This window comes from Pongo abelii, chromosome 13, assembly GCF_028885655.2.
Source record: "Pongo abelii isolate AG06213 chromosome 13, NHGRI_mPonAbe1-v2.0_pri, whole genome shotgun sequence".
Lineage (NCBI taxonomy): Eukaryota > Metazoa > Chordata > Mammalia > Primates > Hominidae > Pongo > Pongo abelii.
This window is the reverse complement of record NC_071998.2, coordinates 121,905,592-121,926,372: the sequence shown is the minus strand read 5'-3', so window position 1 is coordinate 121,926,372 and position 20,781 is coordinate 121,905,592. Positions and strand designations below refer to the sequence as shown.

Below are 20,781 nucleotides of genomic sequence, written 5' to 3'. Positions count from 1 at the left end.
AGAGGGGGAAAAAGGGAGGGAGGGAGGGAGGAAAGAAGGAAGGAAGGAAAGAAAAGGTAGAGAGAAGACCAAGAGGCTAGGTGGCATGTGGGCTGAGCCCTGAAGAAAGTCAAAAGATAAGGAAGAGGACAGGTTTCTAGGAAGAAGTTGGCTGAGCAGGAGTTGGGCAGATTAAGAGCTGGGTGAGGGGAGAGAGAGGAGACAGGCGGCCAGGCTGCTGCACAGGGTGCACAGGAGGAGCCAAGCAGGGAGGGCAGGCAATGGCCAGGTTGGAAGATCTGCACCTCCCTGGCTACTGGAGGAATGAAACTGGTTGGACTGACTGCAGCGAGAGGCTCCAGTTGAAGCATGAGAGAAGTACTGGATGAAAAAGGTGCCACAACTGAGACCAGAAGGCAGATTCCTGAACTGGTGGGGTGCCAAGGATGCATATCAAAGACTGCTGGAACATGTGGGTGTCAAGATGAAAGACAGTGAAGGTTAAAATGACCTGATCCAAAGCTGGAGGGTGGTGGAGTGACTGGTGACTGCTCTTCCCAGGGAGAGGCATCCAGGCAAGCTTTCAAACTGAGCTCTAAATTCTGCTCTGGGTTCTAAGCAGGCTCATGAACAGCGTTCTGACAACTGGCTCAAAACTGCCACTCCCTGAAACACAACTAACCCAAATCCCTTTCTATATCAGGAACAAATCCTTTCCCTTGTTCCACTGCCTAGAACATTAAAAAAAAAACTTTACATATATATATATATATATAGAGATAGATAGATACACATACACACAAACACACACACATACTTATATATATGTGTATATATGTATGTATATATGTATATCTATATATGTATATATGTATTTTTTGGGATGGAGTCTCACTCTGTTGCCCAGGCTGGAGTGCAGTGGTGCGATCTCGGCTTACTGCAACCTCCGTCTCCCAGGTTCAAGTGATTCTCCTGCCTCAGCCTCCCAAGTTGCTGGGACTACAGGCGCCCACCACCAGGCCCGGCTAATTTTTTGTATTTTTAGTAGAGACGGGGTTTCACCATGTTAGCCAGGATGGTCTCAATCTCCTGACCTCGTGATCTGCCTGCCTCGGCCTCCCAAAGTGCTGGGATTACAGACGTGAGCCACAGTGCCCGGCCTTATTTATTTTTCGGAGATACGGTTTTGCTATGTTGCCCAGGCTGGCCTCGAATGTCTGGGCTCAAGCTTTCCCACCACCTCAGCCTCCAGGGTAGCTAGGATTACAGGTGTGAGCCACCACGCTGGGCATCTCTACAAATTCTAAGAGGAGATGGCCATTGTTTTTAGATGTGGGAGCCTTTGGGGGAAAATTCTTTAGACTCACGTTGAGGATTTTAAGGGGACAGCACTCATTTGATTGTAAAAATTCTTGTGTATTTACAAAGTGTTTATGACCACAAAACAGAAAATCCACCCCAGGGCCACTGGAACTAAGATAACCATTTAAACTACTTATCCAAAATAGTACGCTGTGATCTTTTTATATTTGACTGGTGTTAGTGATTCCCTAGGCCAAATAGGGATGATTGCATTATCTGCATTTTTGCCTTAGCAGAAAGCTGTAATGCAAAGTAACCTTTTTACCTTTTCCAGGCAATCATACTTTGGTTCCTCTTGAGACAGCAACGTAAAAACAAAACTAAGTTGTCTGCCTCTGTGCACACACCTCACTAACGGACAGTGTCTCTTTGGCCCAGTGTTTCCAGAAATTGAGATCAATATATTTCACAACTCATTCAGCCTTTCACAACAATTTCACAATTCAGTCTTGTTTTTTTCACCCACTGCCTGGTGCTGAAGGGTTGAAACTTGTGCTTGCAGTGAGCAGGTATCTGCTGCATCCTCTGCATAATGAATACCTAAATATTTGCAAATGAAACTCTCTAGCATCTTGCAGACATTTTTCTCCCATTAGTCCATTGCACGTACATTTGAAAGAAATTAGCACTAATAAAGAGATTATCAGTATTGATAAAGAGAACTGGGTCACAGGCAGATGTAGCTGACTTGGCCAAGATCACCCAGTAGGTCCAGAATCTCACTTAAAACCTCGGGTTCATTATTATATTGCGTATTTTCACTTCTTTGTTTTGATAACCATATTTTTTTCCATGTCTACCTTTTGGGGAATAAGTCTTTACAAACAGAAAATGACCACGGTTTATCTTTTTCTTCCCTCTAAATATGAAGCCCTCCTATAGCAAGAAGGAAAGTTTCTGTGTCGTGCTGAATCTCTCATCCTCCCTGAACACCTGGTCTTAGGTAACAACAGGCTGTATTTGAAGAATAAGGAATTTCCCTCAGGCTTCTTACATTCTGCATTACAGCTCGATAAAATTAATCCTGTTTTCTGTTGAGCACTGTTTAAATAACAGGATTACACATATTGTTTTTTTCTCCAAGCTGTTCTCCACGTGTAGAATTTGAGTTCTGCGTTGATCTCAGCATCTGGGGACTGCCACAGCCCCTTTTTGTCAGTTGTCTTCTGGTAGGGGTAAGGTCACTGGGCCACTCTCTTAAGAGAGAGAATGTGAATAAGCAGATCGTGTGAAGGGAAGTGATGTTCATGTTTACCTGGCCACCTTCTAGGCTCACAGTCTTGCTGATGGTGTGATGAAAAGTTTAGAAAAGCAGAGGCAGACCAAGCAGCCGGAATTCTGGCACATTTTTCTTAGCAATAAAGATTTCCAAAGGCTGTATAGCTGTTTGTTTGGTTTGGCTTGGGTTTTCTTTGACAGAGGCTACCAGATCACTTCTTTAGCAACATGAACTTTCTAACTTTCCCTTGAAGCAGGGTTCTTTAACCTTTACGAGGTTAAAGTTCAGTCCTCTAGAACTTTTTGGAGGTGTTATTTGGGTCTATCTAAAAACACTTCAACTCAGCCATAAAAAAGAATGAGATCCAGTCATTTGCAACAACATGGGTGGAGCTGGAGATTATGTTAAGTGAAATAAGCCAGGCGGAAGAAGACAAAAATTACATGTTCTCACTTATTTATGTGATATAAAAATCAAAACAGTTGAACCCATGGAAATAGAGAGTAGAAGGATGGTTACCAGAGGCTGGGAAGGGTAGTAGGGGGCTAAGGGGACTCGGTGGGGAGGGGGGTTAATGGGTACGAATAAGACCTACTATTTGATAGCACAACAGGGTGACTATAGCCAACAATAACTTAATTGTACATTTTAAAATAAAGAGAGTAACTGGATTGTTTGTAACTCAAAAGATAAATGCTTGAGGGGATGGATACCCCCATTTTCCATGAGGTGCTTATTTCACATTGCAAGCCTGCATCAAAACATCTCATGTACCCCATAAATATATACACCTATGCACTCACAAAAATTACAAATAAAATAAAATACTTCAACTCTTAAGTTAACTAAAAAGAACCTTAACACAGGGTTTATTCAGGACACTGAGATTTGCGAACAAGTCTATGAACTGGAGGATTTAAAAATGTACTGGGAGGTGTGGTGGCTCATGCCTGTAATCCCAGCTACTTGGGAGGCCGAGGTGGGAGGATCACTCGAGCCCAGGAGTTCAATAGCGCCACTGCACTCTAGCCTGAGCAGAGTGTGATCCCATCGCTAAGGGGGGATTAAAAAAAAAACAAGAATTCCTAGAGACCAGAGAAATGAGTCATGGCCAATTATATTTTTCTATGTACATAAAAACATGCACTTTTGGGAGAAAAGATTATATAATACATACTGTTCTACATCTTCATTTTTCACATAATAATACATCACAGAAATATGTACAAACATAAATGATTGGGTACATAGTGACAGAAAAAGAACACAGAGAACACACCGACTCACTCAACTACGTGCAAATTCATGTCAATCTAGTGTACTTCACTATCTCTTCTATAGTAACGGAGACAAAATATGATAAAGATGTCCCAGCTCTCTAAAGAAACACATCTGATAGATACTCTGCCAGAGTGCTGGGGATGGGCACTTCTAAGTGTTCTCAAATTCTTTTTGGGATGGAGTAGGGTACATAAACCAGCCAACAAAACAACAAATAAACGAATTAAAGCAAAGGGATGCTTCTAGAAAAAGCCTGACATAAATGGGAATGGTGAAAAAGCTGGCAGCTAGACTGCAGAAAGGTGACCATTCTTCTCTTTCTTTAAGGTCAAGATGTAGCCACAGCTTCCCTAGAGCCATGCACCAAATCGTAGCTTTTCTGTGGAGAAAGCGGGAACTTCAATTCCCATGCGCACTGAAAAACGGAGTTAGGCTAAATCAAACAAAATTCTCAAATAGGTCAAATTACTTCCAAGCTGATGCTCAGGGGCCAAGTCTTTATCTCAGAGCCCAGTGAAAAGATTTCTGTATTATCAAGGCAAACAGGAACTCAAATGCTGAAGAACTGCTGAGAAAAATCATCCTAAATACTTCCCTTCAACCATTCTTCTCAACAGAGTGACACTTCAGAGAGTCGTTAAGGTAATGGCTGACAAATTCAAATTTAACTGGCAGGTTCACTACCACCTGAAAGGCAAAGATATTTCTGGCAACTTACCTCCATCATCCAAGGGCCGTTTTTGTACTCCATATCCATATACTGAGGGGTCCACTAGAGGTGTGGAATTATTCAAGTGAGGAATTGAATCAATTTTAGCAGCAATCTACAGAGAGAATCAGATTTAAACACTCAGTAACAAACCATGGCTCTATCTGAGGGAGAAAGACAAGTGTCCTCTTTAAAGGGCTGTTATCCCATTTCTCCCCGACCTTGATTAATGGAAGGCAGCACCGCAAGAGCACAAATACTTTTCACTGTTAAGTGAGTTTTCTTTCGGTCTTAATAACATGTCTTTAGAGTACTTTCAAAAATGTGTCTCTACAAGCAAATTAGTATTCTTTTTTTTTTTTTTTTTTTGAGATGGAGTTTCGCTCTTGTTGCCCAGGCTGGAGTGCAATGGCGTGACCTTGGCTTACCGCAACCTTTGCTGCCCGGGTTCAAGCGATTCTCCTGCCTCAGCTTCCCAAGTAGCTGGGATTACAGGCATGCGCCACCACGCCCAGCTAATTTTGTATTTTCAGTAGAGACGGGGTTTCTCCATGTTGGTCAGGCTGGCCTCGAAATCCCAACCTCAGGTGATCCGCCCGCCTTGGCCTCTCAAAGTGCTGCGTTACAGGCGTGAGCCACTGCACCCAGCCGCAAATTAGTATTTTTAAGTCACCACTTAATATATAGGCATGTCACATCTTAAGAAGAAAAAAAAAAAGGAAAGCCAACAATTGAAGAACTTTCTTCAAAAAGTTTAGCTTTTCTCACAGGGTTCGCTTATGCAACAAATTCCCCAAGAAAGGCCTCATGTGCTCATATGTGACAAACGGGTCTCACTCTGTCATCTAGGCTGGAGTGCAGTGATGTGATCATTGTTCACTGTACCCTCAATTTTCCAAGCTCAAGTCATCCTCCCACCTCAGCCTCCCAAGCAGCTGAGACTACAGGTACGCACCACCACGTCCAGCTAAATTTTTTTAAATTTATTTTTTTTTTTTGAGATAGAGTTTTGCTCTTGTCACCCAGGCTGGAGTGCAATGGCACGACCTCAGCTCACTGTAACCTCTGCCTCCTAGGTTCAAGTGATTCTCCTGCCTCAGCCTCCCGAGTAGCTGGGATTACAAGCATGCACCACCATGCCTGGCTAATTTTTGTATTTTTAGTAGAGACGGGATTTCACCACGTTGGCCAGGCTGGTCTCGAACTCCTGACCTCAGGTGATCTGCCTGCCTCGGCCTCCCAAAGTGCTGGGATTACACATGTGAGCCACAGCGCCCGGCCTATTTTTTAAATTTTTAATACAGATGAGGTCTCAATATGTTGCCCAGGCTGGTCTTGAACTCCTGAGCTCAAGCAATCTTCCTGCCTCACTCTCACAAAGTGCTGGAATTAGCACTTTGGCTAATCCCATGGCTCAAAGGTGTGAGTCATGGTGCCCAGCCTGACAATGCTTTAGGAATACACCCATCCTATAAACTTGAATGTCTATAAACTGATGTGTGATCTATAGAGATGTAACATAAGCTTGTCTTTACTGGAAGTGTCCAAACAATTTCAGAAGGATTCCTGCAGCAGAGAAAGGGAGACGATCTCTAAGAGCTATTTCAACTTGTAATATTTATTATCAGTGAAAGGACAGAACATAGCTGTTAAAAATTTCCCCCCAGAAACAAATGGTAGGCAGAACTTCTTACTTATCTACTTATTCTCAGCAGGAAATTACATGTGATCTTCATAATAAAGCAACTCTTTCATTTAACCAAAGGAATATTTACAGCAACTGCTCTTGATGTTAGTCCCTCAGTTAAAGTTAATAAACAGGGGTCTATCAAGGGGCAGCTAGCACAGCTGTGCCCCAGAGCAAAGTCTTCAGTGGTAGTTCTGAGCTAGTCCAAATGTTCCCAGAAGTCTCACACCTATTGAGACCAACAGAAATTACCTGAAACAAATAAACAACCAAAGACAATCACGATACTGAAAAACAAATGCAGGATTTAAACAGCAGACATCATCCCTTACATTTATGAGTTCTGTGATGTTGAGGCAAGTCTCCTTCCTCTCTGCATGATGCCCCAGGGTAATACCATATATTTCACAGTTTTTGAAAAGATAATAAGATTCCTGAAGGCAGAGGAATACTTGAACACACGACAAATACTAGGGTTGTAAAACAAGGCAATTCACCCAACAAATGTTAAGTACCTACTGTGTGATGGGCTTTTTGAGGCACTGGAGCTTTTGTGGTGAAGGAGAACCACCAGGCCTGGTACTTAAGAGTCAGCAGCTGGGGGAAGTTAAAGGTAAACCAGGTAATCAATAAACTGATCATTTCAGCAGGTGATAAGCATTACCACAGTAAGAGAAGATAATGTCACACAGAGCGTGCTTAGGAAGCTGCTTTAAATGGGGTGAATGGGCAGGCCATTGTGAGGAGTGACATCTGAGTCCCACGTGATGATGAGGAGCTGGCTACATAAAAATCTGAGAAAGTATGTTCTAGGCAGAGGAACTTGTACAAAGGCCCTGAAGCAGGAGCAAGCTTGGTAGGCATGAGCCTGGAAAAGAAGTCAATCTTGCCAGTGTGGAAGGAACTAGATATGTTCCAAAGGTGGGTAGTTCACACTGGACCCTTTCAGGTCATAGTGAGGAGATTGGACTTTATAGGAAGGCTGATGGGCAGCTACTGCAAGTCTTAAGCAGGAGAGTAACATGCTGATTTATGCTTCTAAAAGATCTCCAGCCAAAAGCATGGTGGCTAGCAAAGGTAACTCCAGCACTTTGGGAGGTCAAAGCAGGATGACTGCTTGAGGCCAGGAGTTCTAGACCAGCCTGGGCAACACAGCAAGACCCCCATCTCTACAAAAAATAAAAAAGTAGCTGTGCGTGGTGGTGCGTTCCTGTAGTCCTGGCTACTGAGGAGGCTGAGGCAGGAGGACTGCTTGAGCCGGGGAGTCTGAGGTTACAGTGAGCTATGATCAAGCCACTGAACTCCAGCTGGAAGATGGAGCGAGACCCCATCTCCTTAAAACAACAACAGAAAACAACAAACAAGATCCCCTTGACTGCTAGGAGACAAGATAGGAAGAAGGAAGGAAGGAAAAGATAGTCTAAGCCAGACTCAGCCTTAGGAGATATTACTGTAGTCTAGGCCAGGGCTTGGCAATCTACCGCTGGTGAACCACTTGCCTTTGTAATTAAGAGTTTTGTTAGAACACAGCCACACTCATCTCAGAGTGAGATTCTTGACTCAAAAGCAAAACAAAAAGACAAGCTCATATGACATTATCCCGGCTCCCTTTAAATGACGCCTCTGGGCTTCCAGATCTTTTACCTTCCTTATTTTATTTTTGAGATGGAGTCTTGCTCTGTCGCCCAGGCTGGAGTGCGGTGGCGCAATCTCAGCTCACTGCAACCTCCATCTCCTGGGTTCAAGCAATTCTCCTGCCTCAGCCTCTTGAGTAGGCTGGGATTCCAGGCATGTGCCACCATGCCTGGCTCATTTTTATATTTTTAGTAGAGACGGAGTTTCACCATGTTGGGCAGGCTGGTCTCGAACTCCTGACCTCAGGTGGTCCACCCTCTTCGGCCTCCCAAAGTACTGAGATTACAGGCGTAAGCCACCGTGCCTGGCCCTTTTCTCTTCCTTCTAAAGTAGCTAAACTGTATTCCTGAGTCCTTGGCCTGCCTTCTAATGTATGTAGTAGTTTCATGTCATTTTTTCCTCCAAAGCCGCCATGATAAAAGTGTTTCGACAGCTTCCTATTCCTAATTTAGATTAAATCAACAAGTGTTCTTCCAAAATGTGACTGAGCCTTTCAGGTTCCTTCTTAATTCATGCTTACTTCATTACCTACAATTTGGGAAATTTCCACTATGAGAGAAGTAGTACAGAATAACAGTTGAGATACAGCGCTGAAGTGAGGAAACTGCATTTGAACCCTGGTTAAACAAATGCTGGGTATGAGTTCAACATTACAATGTATAAATTACATTTATACTACGGTGTAGACTATGTTACATTATCCTGTAAAGAAGCAATATACTCCTTCATTCTTCCACATACTACCTTGTTCCAAAAAATGATTTTAAATGCCTAACAGAATTAAAATGTAATGAGTGCTACTCTGCTAAAACCGCTTTAAATATGCTATCTCACTTATTCCTCACCATGATTCTCTAGGAGGTTCTTGGCTCACTGCAACCTCTGCCTCCTGGGTTCAAGAGATTCTCCTGCCTCAGCCTCCCGAGTAGCTGGGGTTACAGGCATGCGCCACCATGCCTCGATAATTTTTGTGTTTTTAGTAGAGATAGAGTTTCACCATGTTGGCCAGGCTGGTCTCAAACTCCTGCCCTCATGATCCGCCCGCCTCGGCCTCCCAAAATGCTGGGATTACAGGCGTGAGCCACCGCACCCGGCCTTATTATTTCCATTTTAAGACAATAAAAACTGGGGCTCAGACATTGAGTGACCTGCCCAAAGTCACCCATCTTATAACTGGCAGAAACAGGCTGCTCTATTTTATTCCTTTCTTAATAAACTTGCTTTCAGTTTACCAAAAAAAAAAAAAAAAAAAAAAAAAAGTGGCAGAAACAGTATTCAAACCCAGGCCTTCCTGACTCTGCAGTCCAAGTAAATAGTACATCGAAGGTTCAGTGATACGGCAAAAACCATAAAGGAGGTACACAAATCATTAAAGTTAGAAAACATTAATTTTCTATTTTCAATTAATTATTCCCAGTGCACATTTTCAAGACTAAAATTCTCTGACCACTTGGCTGCTCCCTTCCCTCCACTTAATATTTTCATAAACATATCTCAGTTCCCAAGGACTTAAATAAAGCCTGATTTCCAGTGCACAGAGCCCAAGCAATTCTTCACATAATTGATCATTTTAAACAGTAGTTACTTAAGGGAAGTGAGGTACAGTCCTCAGTTCATAATGCTGTAGGCCAGGAGATAAAAGCCAGGATGGTCCACAAAACCAAGGCCACTCTCCTCCTTATGTGCAAGCGTGACCTTGAGAGGACTCTGCTACCAATTTTCTACCACACAAGTTATTTTTCCCCTTTTTAGGGGGAGGCAAATGGGTTATCTCACTACCCATGCTATTTTAAGCACAGTGATAAATGAAAAATAAATCAACGTCACAGACACTTAACTACCAGTAGTTACTGGGAACTCAGGGGAGGAGAGTACTGGACCAGGAATCAGTCAACAGTCCTGATTTTCCAGCCACTTCTTCCCGCATGTGACCTTGGGCAATACCTTTAAGAGCCTTGCTCCTTGGTGTCTTCACCTGTAAAATGCAGAGGCAGACTAAACCAGTGTTTTCCCAAGAAAAATGCACAAGGTGATCTTGGGAGGTACATAGATGAATGTTTTTAAACTTCCATTGTTCTTACAATTACCTTCTATGCATGACAAAGTTTTCCACTTATGATACTGACTTATTCCCTTTTAAAAAACATTTTAGAGGCATGTGTTCTCAGGATCTCCTTGGGGGTATGTCACAGGCTAAAAAAAAAAAAAAAAATTACATAGGCCAGGTGTGGTGGCTCATATCTGTAATCCCAGCACTTGGAAGGCTGGGGTAGGAGGATCGTTTGAGCCCAAAGTTTGACATCAGCCTGGGCAACATAGCGAGGCTTTATCTCTACAAAAACAAAAACAAAAAAACCTAGCTGAGTGTGGTGGTGTGAGCCTGTAGCCTTAGCTTCTTGGGAGGCTGAGGCAGGAGGATCCCTTGAGCCCAGGAGTTCAAAGTTACAGTGAACTATGGTTAAGCCACCACACCATAGCCTGTGTAAGAGCAAGACCCTGTCCCTTAAAAAAAAAAAAATACATATATATATGTATATATATGTGTATATATATGTATGTGTATATGTGTGTGTGTGTGTGTGTGTGTGTGTGTGTGTGTGTGTATGCATACATATTTAAAATAAACCTGGCTGGGTGCGGTGGTTCATGCCTGTAATCCCAGCACTTTGGGATGCCAAGGCTGGTGGACCACTTGAACTCAGGAGTTCAAGACCAGCCTGGCCAACATGGTGAAACCTTGTCTCTACTAAAAATACAAAAATTAGCTGGGCATAGTGGTGCATGCCAATAATCCCAGCTACTCAGGAGGCTGAGGCAGGAGAACTGCTTGAACCCAGGAGGTGGAGATTGCAATGAGCCGAGACCGAGTCATTGCACTCCAGCCTGGTGACACAGCAAGACTCCGTCTCAAAATAAATAAATAAATAAATAATCTAAATTTAAGAATATTAAATAGTCTATTGAAGGTTCAATGATATGGCAAAAATCATAAAGGTGGTACACAGATCACTAAAGTTAGAAAACATGACAATTAATTATTTCCAGTACACATTTTCAAGACTAAAATTCTCTGACAAGTTTCATAACCAAAGTAGATCACCTCATAAATCCAAATAACAAGTTGCAAATAGCCCAACTTCATACTTATTAGAACTCTATACCAATTAGAAATAGGCAAAGCCACCTGAATGCCATCCACATACGTGTCCCTGCTACTCAACAGGGATCCTGTTGATTGGCATGGATACAGCAAGCAGAGGTGAAGGCTCACACCAGCATCGAGGGTGTGGGACCCAACTTGCTTCCCCAGACCCTGCGTGGCACAGCCACCCAGAGAGGTCCTGCCTGGGAGAAAGGTAGGTTGGACTGCAAGACTCTACTCCCCACAGTGGCAAGAAACAGTATGCAGCCAGGGAAGTAGCCCCGTGGCAAAGAACAAGTTCCTAAGACAGGCTTGGAGTCATGGGCCCCAGGGGCAGGTCCCAGTCCTGCATCCCACTACCTAATGTTACAAAGAAGACAGTGCATCAAACATATTGCCTACTAAGTGCCTGACAGTGCCCTCATTTAATTGTCACAGTGACCTTCTAAAGTAGCTACTATTCTCCTTACTGTGGGACTTGGAACCAGTTTGCCTGGAATTGTATCCACACGGATAACAAGATAACAAATGTAAAGCACTAGAAACAATGCCAGGTGCACAGTAAGCAACCAGAAATGCTTGCTATTTTAACCTCTTATTGAAGAACAATGACACAGAAAAATACATGGATCATAAGTTTATAGCTCACTGAATTTTTGGACACTAAAATACCTATGCAACTAGCACCTAGATCAAGAAACATCACCAGGACCCCAGAAGTCTGCCTCATGCCCCCTTTAGTCACTACCCACCCCACCACCCAGGGTAACCTCCTAATTTCTAATACTATTGTTTTTAAAATTATTACTATCATCAACTATTTCTGCATACAGATGAGAAAACTAAGACTGAAAGAAGTTAAATAACTTGTCCAAAGCCAAACTAGTAAGTGGCAGAACCAGAACTTGAACTCAGACTGTCTGAACCTCAAGTTTGTCTCTTAATAATCACATCACAATGCCACTCCCCGGGAGTTTTGTGACCATCAAATGAAAGAACATATATAAGAATCCTTGCCTGGCACCCAGCACAACATGGGCTCGATGAATGAGAACTATTGTTGTCATCAGAGATGGAGCCCCGGCTGATCCTGCCCTGCTTACTTGCAATAACTGAAATAAAGAATTCTATGACAATTGAATAAGATGCAGCTCTTCTTGGGAGGTTTTCCTGACAACCTCATCTCTCCTATGCTTAGGCAGAATTAAATACTCCCACATTTGTGTTTGCAAATCACCTTATAAACTACATCTAAATAGCATACTCTCACTGAGTATGTTATGTTGGTTATACTGTCTCCCCACTATCAGAGCTGAGGATTGGATCTGTCTCCATCATCTTGGTATCCTTAAGACAGAGTCCTTAATTAGGAGCCCCAGGGTTTAGTTTTAGAGAATTCATGACTTCCCAAAATTACATCCCAAACTATTTAAATATTTCTGGGGAGTAGTTCAAAGTTTCAGGAGTCTCAGAAAGGTCCACGTTCTGAAAAAGTTAAAGAACTTCCCTAATGCATAGCAAAATGCTTGGCACATAGATGGTGCTCATTAAACACCTGCTAAATTTAAAGTGGATATGGAGAGGCCCACCTGTAGGCAGAATGCTAAGATGATCACTCTATGCTGAAATACTGTTCCAGGTGGGTCACTCCCACCAAAGGCCCTAAATGTGACACGCCCATTAGCTTTCCCTTTCCATTCCATCGAATTCCACCAACAATCCTCCAATGATCTGTTTAAAGACTGATAGGCTGGGCTCGGTGGCTCACACCTGTAATCCTAGCACTTTGGGAGACCAAGGCGGTGGATCATGAGGTCAGGAGATCGAGACCATCATGGCCAACATGGTGAAACCCCATCTGTACAAAAAATACAAAAATTAGCTAGGCGTGATGGTGCACGCCTGTAGTCCGAGCTATTTGGGAGGCTGAGGCAGGAGAATCACTTGAACCCGGGAGGTGGAGGTTGCAGTGAGCCGAGATCATGCCACTGCCCTCCAGCCTGGTGACAGAGTGAGACTCCATCTCAAAAAAAAAAAAAAAAAAAAAAAAGCCAGGTGTGGAGACTCACGCCTGTAATCCCAGCACTTTGGGAGGCTGAGGCGGGTGGATCACGAGGTCAGGAGTTTGAGACCATCCTGGCTAGCACGGTGAAACCCCATCTTTACTAAAAACACAAAAAATCAGCCAGGCATGGTGGCGGGCACCTGTAGTCCTAGCTATTCAGGAGGCTGAGGCAGGAGAATGGCGTGAACCTGGGAGGCTGAGCTGGCAGTGAGCCGAGAAGATCACGCCACTGCACTCCAGCCTGGGCAATGGAGCGAGACTCCGTCTCAAAAAAAAAAAAAAAAGACTGCTGCTTCAGCCACCTCTTTGAGATGAAAAACCACCCAACTACCTCTGCTAAGGAACCAAGTCCTTCCTAAAATGCAGAGGGCATGGGTCCGTGAACTACTGCATATATCAACTATGTGCACCTCTGAGAAAACTGCTTTATCTCCCTCTGGGTCATTATTTTCAAATATAAAATGAGAATTAATAGCCCTTATTAGCTGGGCATGGTGGCAGCTACTGGGGAGGCCGAGGCAGGAGGATCGCTTGAGCCTGAGAGGCAGAGGTTGCAGTGAGCCGAGACTGCGCCACTGCGCTCCAGCCTGGGTGACAGACAGAGATCCTGTCTCAATTTATAAAAAAAAGAGAGAGAGAGAATTAATAGCCCCGGTCCTGTCTTACCTGGTGGAAGACTGAATTCCACAATAAGATAAAACCACTTACAAACTTGTCTTACTTATCTTTGTACTGGCTCAGCATCCAGCAAGGGGCCTTGGACTCAGCAGATCTTCAATTAATTGTAAGTAATCTAAATCAAATCACTACTCCTAATCACACTACTCAGTCTTGCAAGTGATCTGTAACCATCTGGTATTAGAATAAAAATGTAGGCTGGGAACGGCGGTGCATGCCAGCTACTTGGGAGTCTGACGTGCGAGGATCCCTTGAGCCCAGGAGATCCAGGCTGCACTGAGCTGTGATCGTGCCACTGCATTCCAGCCTGGACAACATAGCAAGACTTTGTCTCAAGAAAACCCAAAACCAACAAACAAAATCTTTATAACGAAACTCCAAATGCAGAGCATTTTCAATTGGGATGATTCTAAGATAAAGTTATCAGAATAAAGACTACAGAGAAAATAAGGAGAGAGAGGGGAGTATGAATAGACAGCAGATACAACATGAGAAAGCACAAATAACATGGTGAGCTTTTTCCAGATCCAATTAGATGGACGCTCTGAATGTCTAAGGGTTTGAAGGGACTGCTGAAATTATCTAGCTCCACGTTTCCTGACGTTTGATGCACAGAATGTGATTTGGTTCCATGGAAAGAGGGCATGAAGTGATCTAACTTCAGGACATTTACAAAACACACCCTAAACCCTGTAGGAGTTAATGCACATAAGCATGTTAAAGGTTCTGAGAAGTCCTACAGTAAAGAAGCCAATTCACCTTTATTTAATCTTGTATTCCCCAAACTTAACTACCCAAGATTTCTTTTCCACGGAAGATCTTTAAACAGCCTATAGATCAAATGCTAGGAAAGGCCAACCCAGCCCAAGGTCATGCATCGGCTTAAAGGCGACTCAGACCTCCTACCTCTCCATCCAGAGCTCTTTCCATTAGAAATTTCAAATAAAAACCAGAGACGACTGACTCACAATTTACAAAAAAATAAGTAAAAAACTGTCAATTAGGCATCCCAAAGAACAGTATAAAACAATAGCAAGATGGCGGGAATGAAGACAACCCGGAGAGTGTGAATGCCTCATGTCAAAAATGCAACAGCTACTCAGCTCCTACCAATTATCGCTGTGCAGGCTGTGGGAGCAGTGTGGCCAGATCTTTTCTAGGGAAACTAGAAATCTTTTTTTTTTGAGACAGAGTCTCACTCTGTCGCCCAGGCTGGAGTGCAATGATGCAATCTCCACTCACTGCAACCTCTGTCTCCCAGGTTCAAGCAATTATCGTGGCTCAGCCTCTCAAGTAGCTGGGATTACAGGTGCATGCCACCACGCCTGACTCATTTTTGTATTTTAAGTGGAGGCAGGGTTTCACCATGTTGGCCAGGTTGGTCCCATCCTGCCCTCAAGTGATCTGCCTGCCTTGGCCTCCCAAAGTGCTGGGATTACAGGCATGAGCCACAGTACCTGACTGAAACTTTTTTTCTTTTTGAGATGGAGTCTTGCTCTGTTGCCCAGGCTGGAGGGCAGTGGCACCATCCCAGCTCACTGCAACCTCCACCTCCCGAGTTTAAGCAATTCTCCTGCCTCAGCCTCCCGAGTAGCTGGGATTACAGGCATGTGCCACCACGCCCAGCTAATTTTTGTATTTTTAGTAGAGGCGGGGTTTTGCCATGTTGGCCAGGCTGGTCTCAAACTCCTGACCTCAAGTGATCCACCTGCCTCAGCCTCCCAAAGTGCTGGGATTAGAGGCGTTAGCCACCATGCCCAGCCCGAAATCTCGCTTTTTTTTTTTTAAATGCAAAATCACTCTAGTTTTTTGTTTTTTGAGACAAAGTTTTACTCTTCACTCAGGCTTGAATGCAACGGCGCAATCTCGGCTCACTGCAGCCTCCGCCTCCCAGGTTCAAGCTATTCTCCCACCTCAGCTTCCTGAGTAGCTGGGATTACAGGCGCCTGCTACCACGCCCAGCTAATTTTTGTATTTTTAGCAGAGACGGGGTTTCGCCATGTTGACCAGGCTGGTCTCAAACTCCTGAGTTCAAGTGATCCGCCCACCTCAGCCTCCCAAAGTGCTGGGATTACGGGCGTGAGCCACCGTGCCCAGCCAAAAATCACTCTAGTTTTTAAGCGTTGGTGCTGTGTGGGTCAAAGAAAGCATGCCTGCAGGCCCACAGTAAGTCTTCTATAGCTCACAGGCCACAAGTTTGAGAACTGTGGTCTAAGTAAATTTCTATCTATGAAATAACTGGTGCTTCAGAAGAAACCAAAGTTTGGTAATACACATGGGCTATCAGATTTTAAAATAAAGACAGCCAGGCATGGGGGCACGGTGCCTCATACCCACCCCAGCACTTTGAAAGGCTGAGGTAGGAGGATTGCTTGAGGCCAGGAGTTGGAGACCAGCCTGGGCAACATAGTGAGACCCTGTCTCTACCCCAAAATAATTATATGATAAATTATCACATTATAAATGTTCTCACCTGCAAATGAGAAAAGCCTTAGAGACAAACAGTGGAATATATAGTTTATTTACTATCTACTTTCCAATACCCAGTGTGAAGTTCAGCACTTCCATTAACATGTGGTGGCGCATGCACACTCAGTGACGTCACCAAAACCCTTTAAGGAAGACTCACTCTGCCAGGTACTCTACTGGGTCCCAACAATGTAAAGCTACAGGAGCGGCCCATGGATTTCCTGCAGACACTAGTTTCCTTCGAGTGTTTACGAAAGCTAAAATGAGTGTACAGGCAGGAGTTAGTCCCTTGTGAAATGCTGACTTGAGCTATTCAATCACTGGACATGTACAAGACAGTCTCAGTGGAGTACCATTTAGATCTCTTGAGTGTTCAGTACACTTGACTGAACCAGGAGTCAAAACCATGTGTTAAATGAGCCTTGCAGGGCGAACCCACTGGCCAATGAATGGAGGCTTTTTTTTTAATGGTAGATATACAGTGTTCTCTTAAAAGGAAACTTAGTGCTTGTTCTAAAAAGTCAGAATCTTAAAGCATTAAAGTTCTAAATCAGCCCAGGATATACAGCACACATCCCAAATTATCTACTGCTCAGGCTTAAAGTGTGAAACAGCAGCACTGGGAGAGATTTTCAGGAGGACTGTGGAACTTCTGAGGCCCCACACCAATCAACAATTCCCCAAAATAGGTGCCAGTGAAGAAGAGGTTCGGGCCTAAAAATCTGTCAAAAGGTTACTTTCTACTGATTCTACAATGGCTTGGTCACACTCATTTGAGTGTAGTGCCACCATGATGCTGAACTCCATGAAGCACCATTTAGACTGCATTCTGTATCAACATTATACGCTGTAGTTATACAATCCAGAGGCATTGAGTGGGTCTATCTAGATCAAAACAGATCTAATGCTTTGTAAAGTCCTAAAAAGTATTAGTAGTTTCTCGGAGAACAATTTCTATTTAGGCGATAACTGGCAGACAGCTAGCTGGTCCAGCTTGTGGAAGGCTGCTGTCAACCTATAATGCACTGTGGCACTATCCTAACATGGGATTGCTCATGCATGATGACAGGTGCTACTAAATTATCAATGGTAGACTTTCTAGGAACATTTAAAAATACTTTTTAGGAGAATGGAACAACATAAACCAGACTTGGATCTACTCATCCAGAGGTCCCCTTGTAACCCAGGCAGACAGTCAGGATAGAAGTGCAGAGGACGGCCGTGGAACAGGATGAACTACTCAGGATTTTGTCTTATCTGAACTAGTTGAAGAAACACTACTTCTGCTAACCAGTCAATGACTTGGGAAAAGTAGACAAGATGTTTTTTAATATCCAGCAGTTTTTAGATCTTCATCCATGGAACTGAGTGAGATCACATTTCTTTTTTTTTTTTTTTTTTGAGACAGCGTCTCGCTCTGTCACTCAGGCTGGAATGCAGCAGAGCGATCACAGCTCACTGCAGCCTTGATCTCCATGCTCAAGCTAGCCTCTTGCTTCAGCCTCCCAAACAGCTGAGACTGCAGGGGTGGGCCACCACATCCAGCTAATTTTTTAAATTTTTAGTAGAGACAAGGTCTCGCTATGTTGCCCAGGCTGGTATCAAATCCCTGAGCTCAAGCCATCCTCCTACCTCAGCCTCCCAAGTGCTGAGGTTACAAGCATGAGCCACTGTGACTTGCCCAGATCACATTTCTACTACCCTATAGAATGGATGTAAATTACCTGCTTGTGCCAAACATTAATTCACTAGACTTCACACTGCTGGGGAAAATGTTTATATTTTATTTGACATCTTCAGAGACTTCTTTTCAATCTAAGAATACCATGCTCAGAGTAAACTAACAACTGATGCACTTTGCTGCAAAGAGCCCAAAGGATATACACGGAGGCTTCAAGATGTCAGAGGGAAAGCCTAGTTGATAAGGTGTTGGACTTCACACACCAGACTTAATAGAAACTGCAGGTTCAAATCCCAGCAGGGTCAACTGAGACTCTATTACGCTCTGCTAGAAAACTGAGCATGAGACACTTTACTGCTCTTTGACAAATTTAAGAGGGCCTTACAGACTGTCTCTGGGGTTTATGAGGAGACATAAAAGGGGAAAAAGCTTTGTATTTAAATAAATATACTGTCTTTTAGTTCTGTTTAATGGGGAGAAAAATCACATCTCTGTAACATGCTGTGTACATAACAAAGAAACAGAACTATCACCTTCCAGATGCCCAAATGAGATCCTTTTAGTAAGTTTACCATCAGCATACAGTATTACAGATTTCTAACATTCCATTCTTGCCCAATGCAAATCTACATACAATAAACCTAAAATTACCGACCAACCTGTTTTTTTCTTTAGTTTTTAAAGGCCATCAAATCCTTGGAGATAGTATGGACCTCCAGCTGTTAACATTCAGAAGGAACACACTTACAGCCCTGTCTCCATTGGGCTTATTACTGCTCCAGTCAATGGTGCATTTCAGAGCTGAGAACAATTCCAATGAAGTTTTCACTGCTAGTAGTAAACACCACTGCTTCAACAATCCACATTAGGTCAGCATTTAACAGAGGGTCTCCCTCTGGAGCAGGTTGTCCAAGAATATGAGTTCAACCACTGGCTCAAGAGAAGCGGAATGTCTTCTCAATGGTTCAAAATTCACTTTATGTTCAACTACACGCCTTCTGCAAACTGAGGATCTGAGCCCTTTAGGGCAGTGACTATAATTCTTCCCGGACACAGAAGGCCAACAAGGTGACTGTCACACATCAGCACAGAGCGAAAGCCATTACATATTAGTAGCCAGTGAGAAACAAGGTTCAGGACCCTGTACTGTAGAGGAGAGCACTGTAACACGCCAGCAAGCAGAGTGGTGGAAGGGGAGCTGGGTGGCATGTTCATCCATTACAGCCATGGGTGGATCTGAAGTCTAAGTAAGATGGATACTCACTACTGTACTGGTTGGCACCTAGGCAGTAAAGTAACAATTCATCAGATAAAATTTTAGGTGGAACCACAGGTTTGGAAAGTTCTGGGATCCAATATAATGTCTATAGGAGCATCAATATATAACATGAAAAGTCAGTATCAGGGAAACAGGTAGGGTTCCCTCCCCTGGAATACTGGAAAGAGATGTAAAGACCATATCTTCAAGCGCCCGAGTGAAGACCTTCTTCTAATACAATGACTCCTGTAGCTTTCTGTTAGGAATCAAGCAGTAATTAGTTACAGCCCAACTTTTAAAGTATCAGTGCGCTTACAATTACATAAGAAGAGAGGAGGACATAAGACACTTAAGAGAGGAAGTTTAAGTGTTAGGGCTAACTTGTAAGTAAGTTTTAGATACAACTGAAGAACACGTTCTGTTCTAAGTACCATGCCAGAAGCCAATAAGTATTTTTGGCAGGTCCCATATTCATTCTCTGGGGAAGCCTGGAGCCTTTTAAAACCCAGTTAATTTAACTCTGACAAAATGCACGACATTGTCAGAGAGTAAAGTTTCAATGTCGGAATGAGGCCATATCATTCTCCCCAGCAGAGGCAAGCATGCCATGAGAAATTTCTACATCTTGGGGACCACCCCCACACATGTAACACCTCCCTCTCTCACCTCTCCAAAGAGCACCCTCACATATAAGATGCCCTCAAGTTCCTTCTACTCAACAGAAAGTCTAAAGACGACGTTCCCCAAGTTTTAACAAGCTACTGGGCGTGAGACAGCTGCTTTATGTCTACACCCAGATCCTCCCCGTGGGCTTTCCGGACCCCTCCCCTCGAGAGGTTCAGAACCCCGCGCTAGCTACACTGTGGGTCCAGGCTGGCCGCTGGGGCACGATGGGGCCAGACGCTCTAAGCAAACCCTTTCCCAGCGACTTCAGGCACCTGGGAGACCCGCCCGACAGGCCGGGCCTGGGCCTCGCAGTGGCGCCTTATCCCCCCAGCTCCTCCCGGTTGTAGGAACCCCACGGAACGGCCCGGCCCGGCTGAGACGTCGGTTCAGGCTGCCTCCCGCCCCCAGGCCCGAACCCCTCTTCCCCGCCCGCCAGGCCCCGCCTCGGGATCTCGTGCTCCTGCCAGCCGGCTGCGCCCGTACCTGCCGGACCCGGTGCAGGGCATCCACGAAGCCCTCGGCCTTCATCCCCACAGGAGCGCTCTGCCCCTGCACCAGCTCCGCCATTACCGCCCCCGCCGCCGTCGCCCCCGCCGCCGACGCCGCCGACGCCGCCGCTCGGCTCCCCGGTCCGGCCTCCCGCTCCGCTTGGGGACCCGTAGCCGGAAAAGGAAAGTCGCCCTACTTCCGGCGGAAGCGAAAGCCGGGAAGGTCTCAGCTAGAGGAGCCGCGTCTGCGGGGCGGGGTCAGGGCACGTGACCTTCGACCGATCGGAAGTGGGGGCGGGACGGCAGCGCCGGGGTGGGCTCAGATCGCCAGACAGCCGTCGGTCTCCAGGGTCTGGTCGCGACCCTTCCCTTCCCGGGCGGGATTTGGTCCAGGATCGTCGATGGCGTCGACAGGTCCCCGAGGCTCGGATGTGGTCCCGAGGTGTCCGCTGTCGGCCGTTT

General features: G+C 44.6%; 1 protein-coding gene and 1 long non-coding RNA gene across 6 annotated transcripts in view; both read right to left on the bottom strand.

Moving 5' to 3' along the window:
* FUBP3 (far upstream element binding protein 3) overlaps window positions 1-20,512 on the bottom strand; it is a 59,019-nt gene extending 38,507 nt beyond the window's left edge. For 2 of the 5 annotated variants that reach the window (XM_009244963.3, XM_063714094.1), the window contains exons 1-2: window positions 20,315-20,491; window positions 4,560-4,665 (exon numbers count right to left, since the gene is read on the bottom strand). In XM_009244963.3, the coding sequence (XP_009243238.1) occupies window positions 4,560-4,665; window positions 20,315-20,398 (190 nt within the window). In that variant the 5' untranslated portion in view covers window positions 20,399-20,491. Of the gene's footprint in view, window positions 1-4,559; window positions 4,666-20,314 lie in introns of all 5 variants that reach the window. The other 3 variants (XM_009244964.4, XM_002820305.5, XM_063714095.1) reach the window with 3 other exon arrangements.
* LOC134759742 (uncharacterized) lies at window positions 4,672-20,279 on the bottom strand. Its single transcript, XR_010136455.1, has 3 exons — window positions 19,832-20,279; window positions 18,567-19,421; window positions 4,672-6,834 (listed from the first exon to the last, which is right to left on the bottom strand). It is a non-coding gene; the product is annotated as an uncharacterized LOC134759742 (long non-coding RNA).
* Window positions 20,513-20,781: the final 269 nt, after the last annotated feature.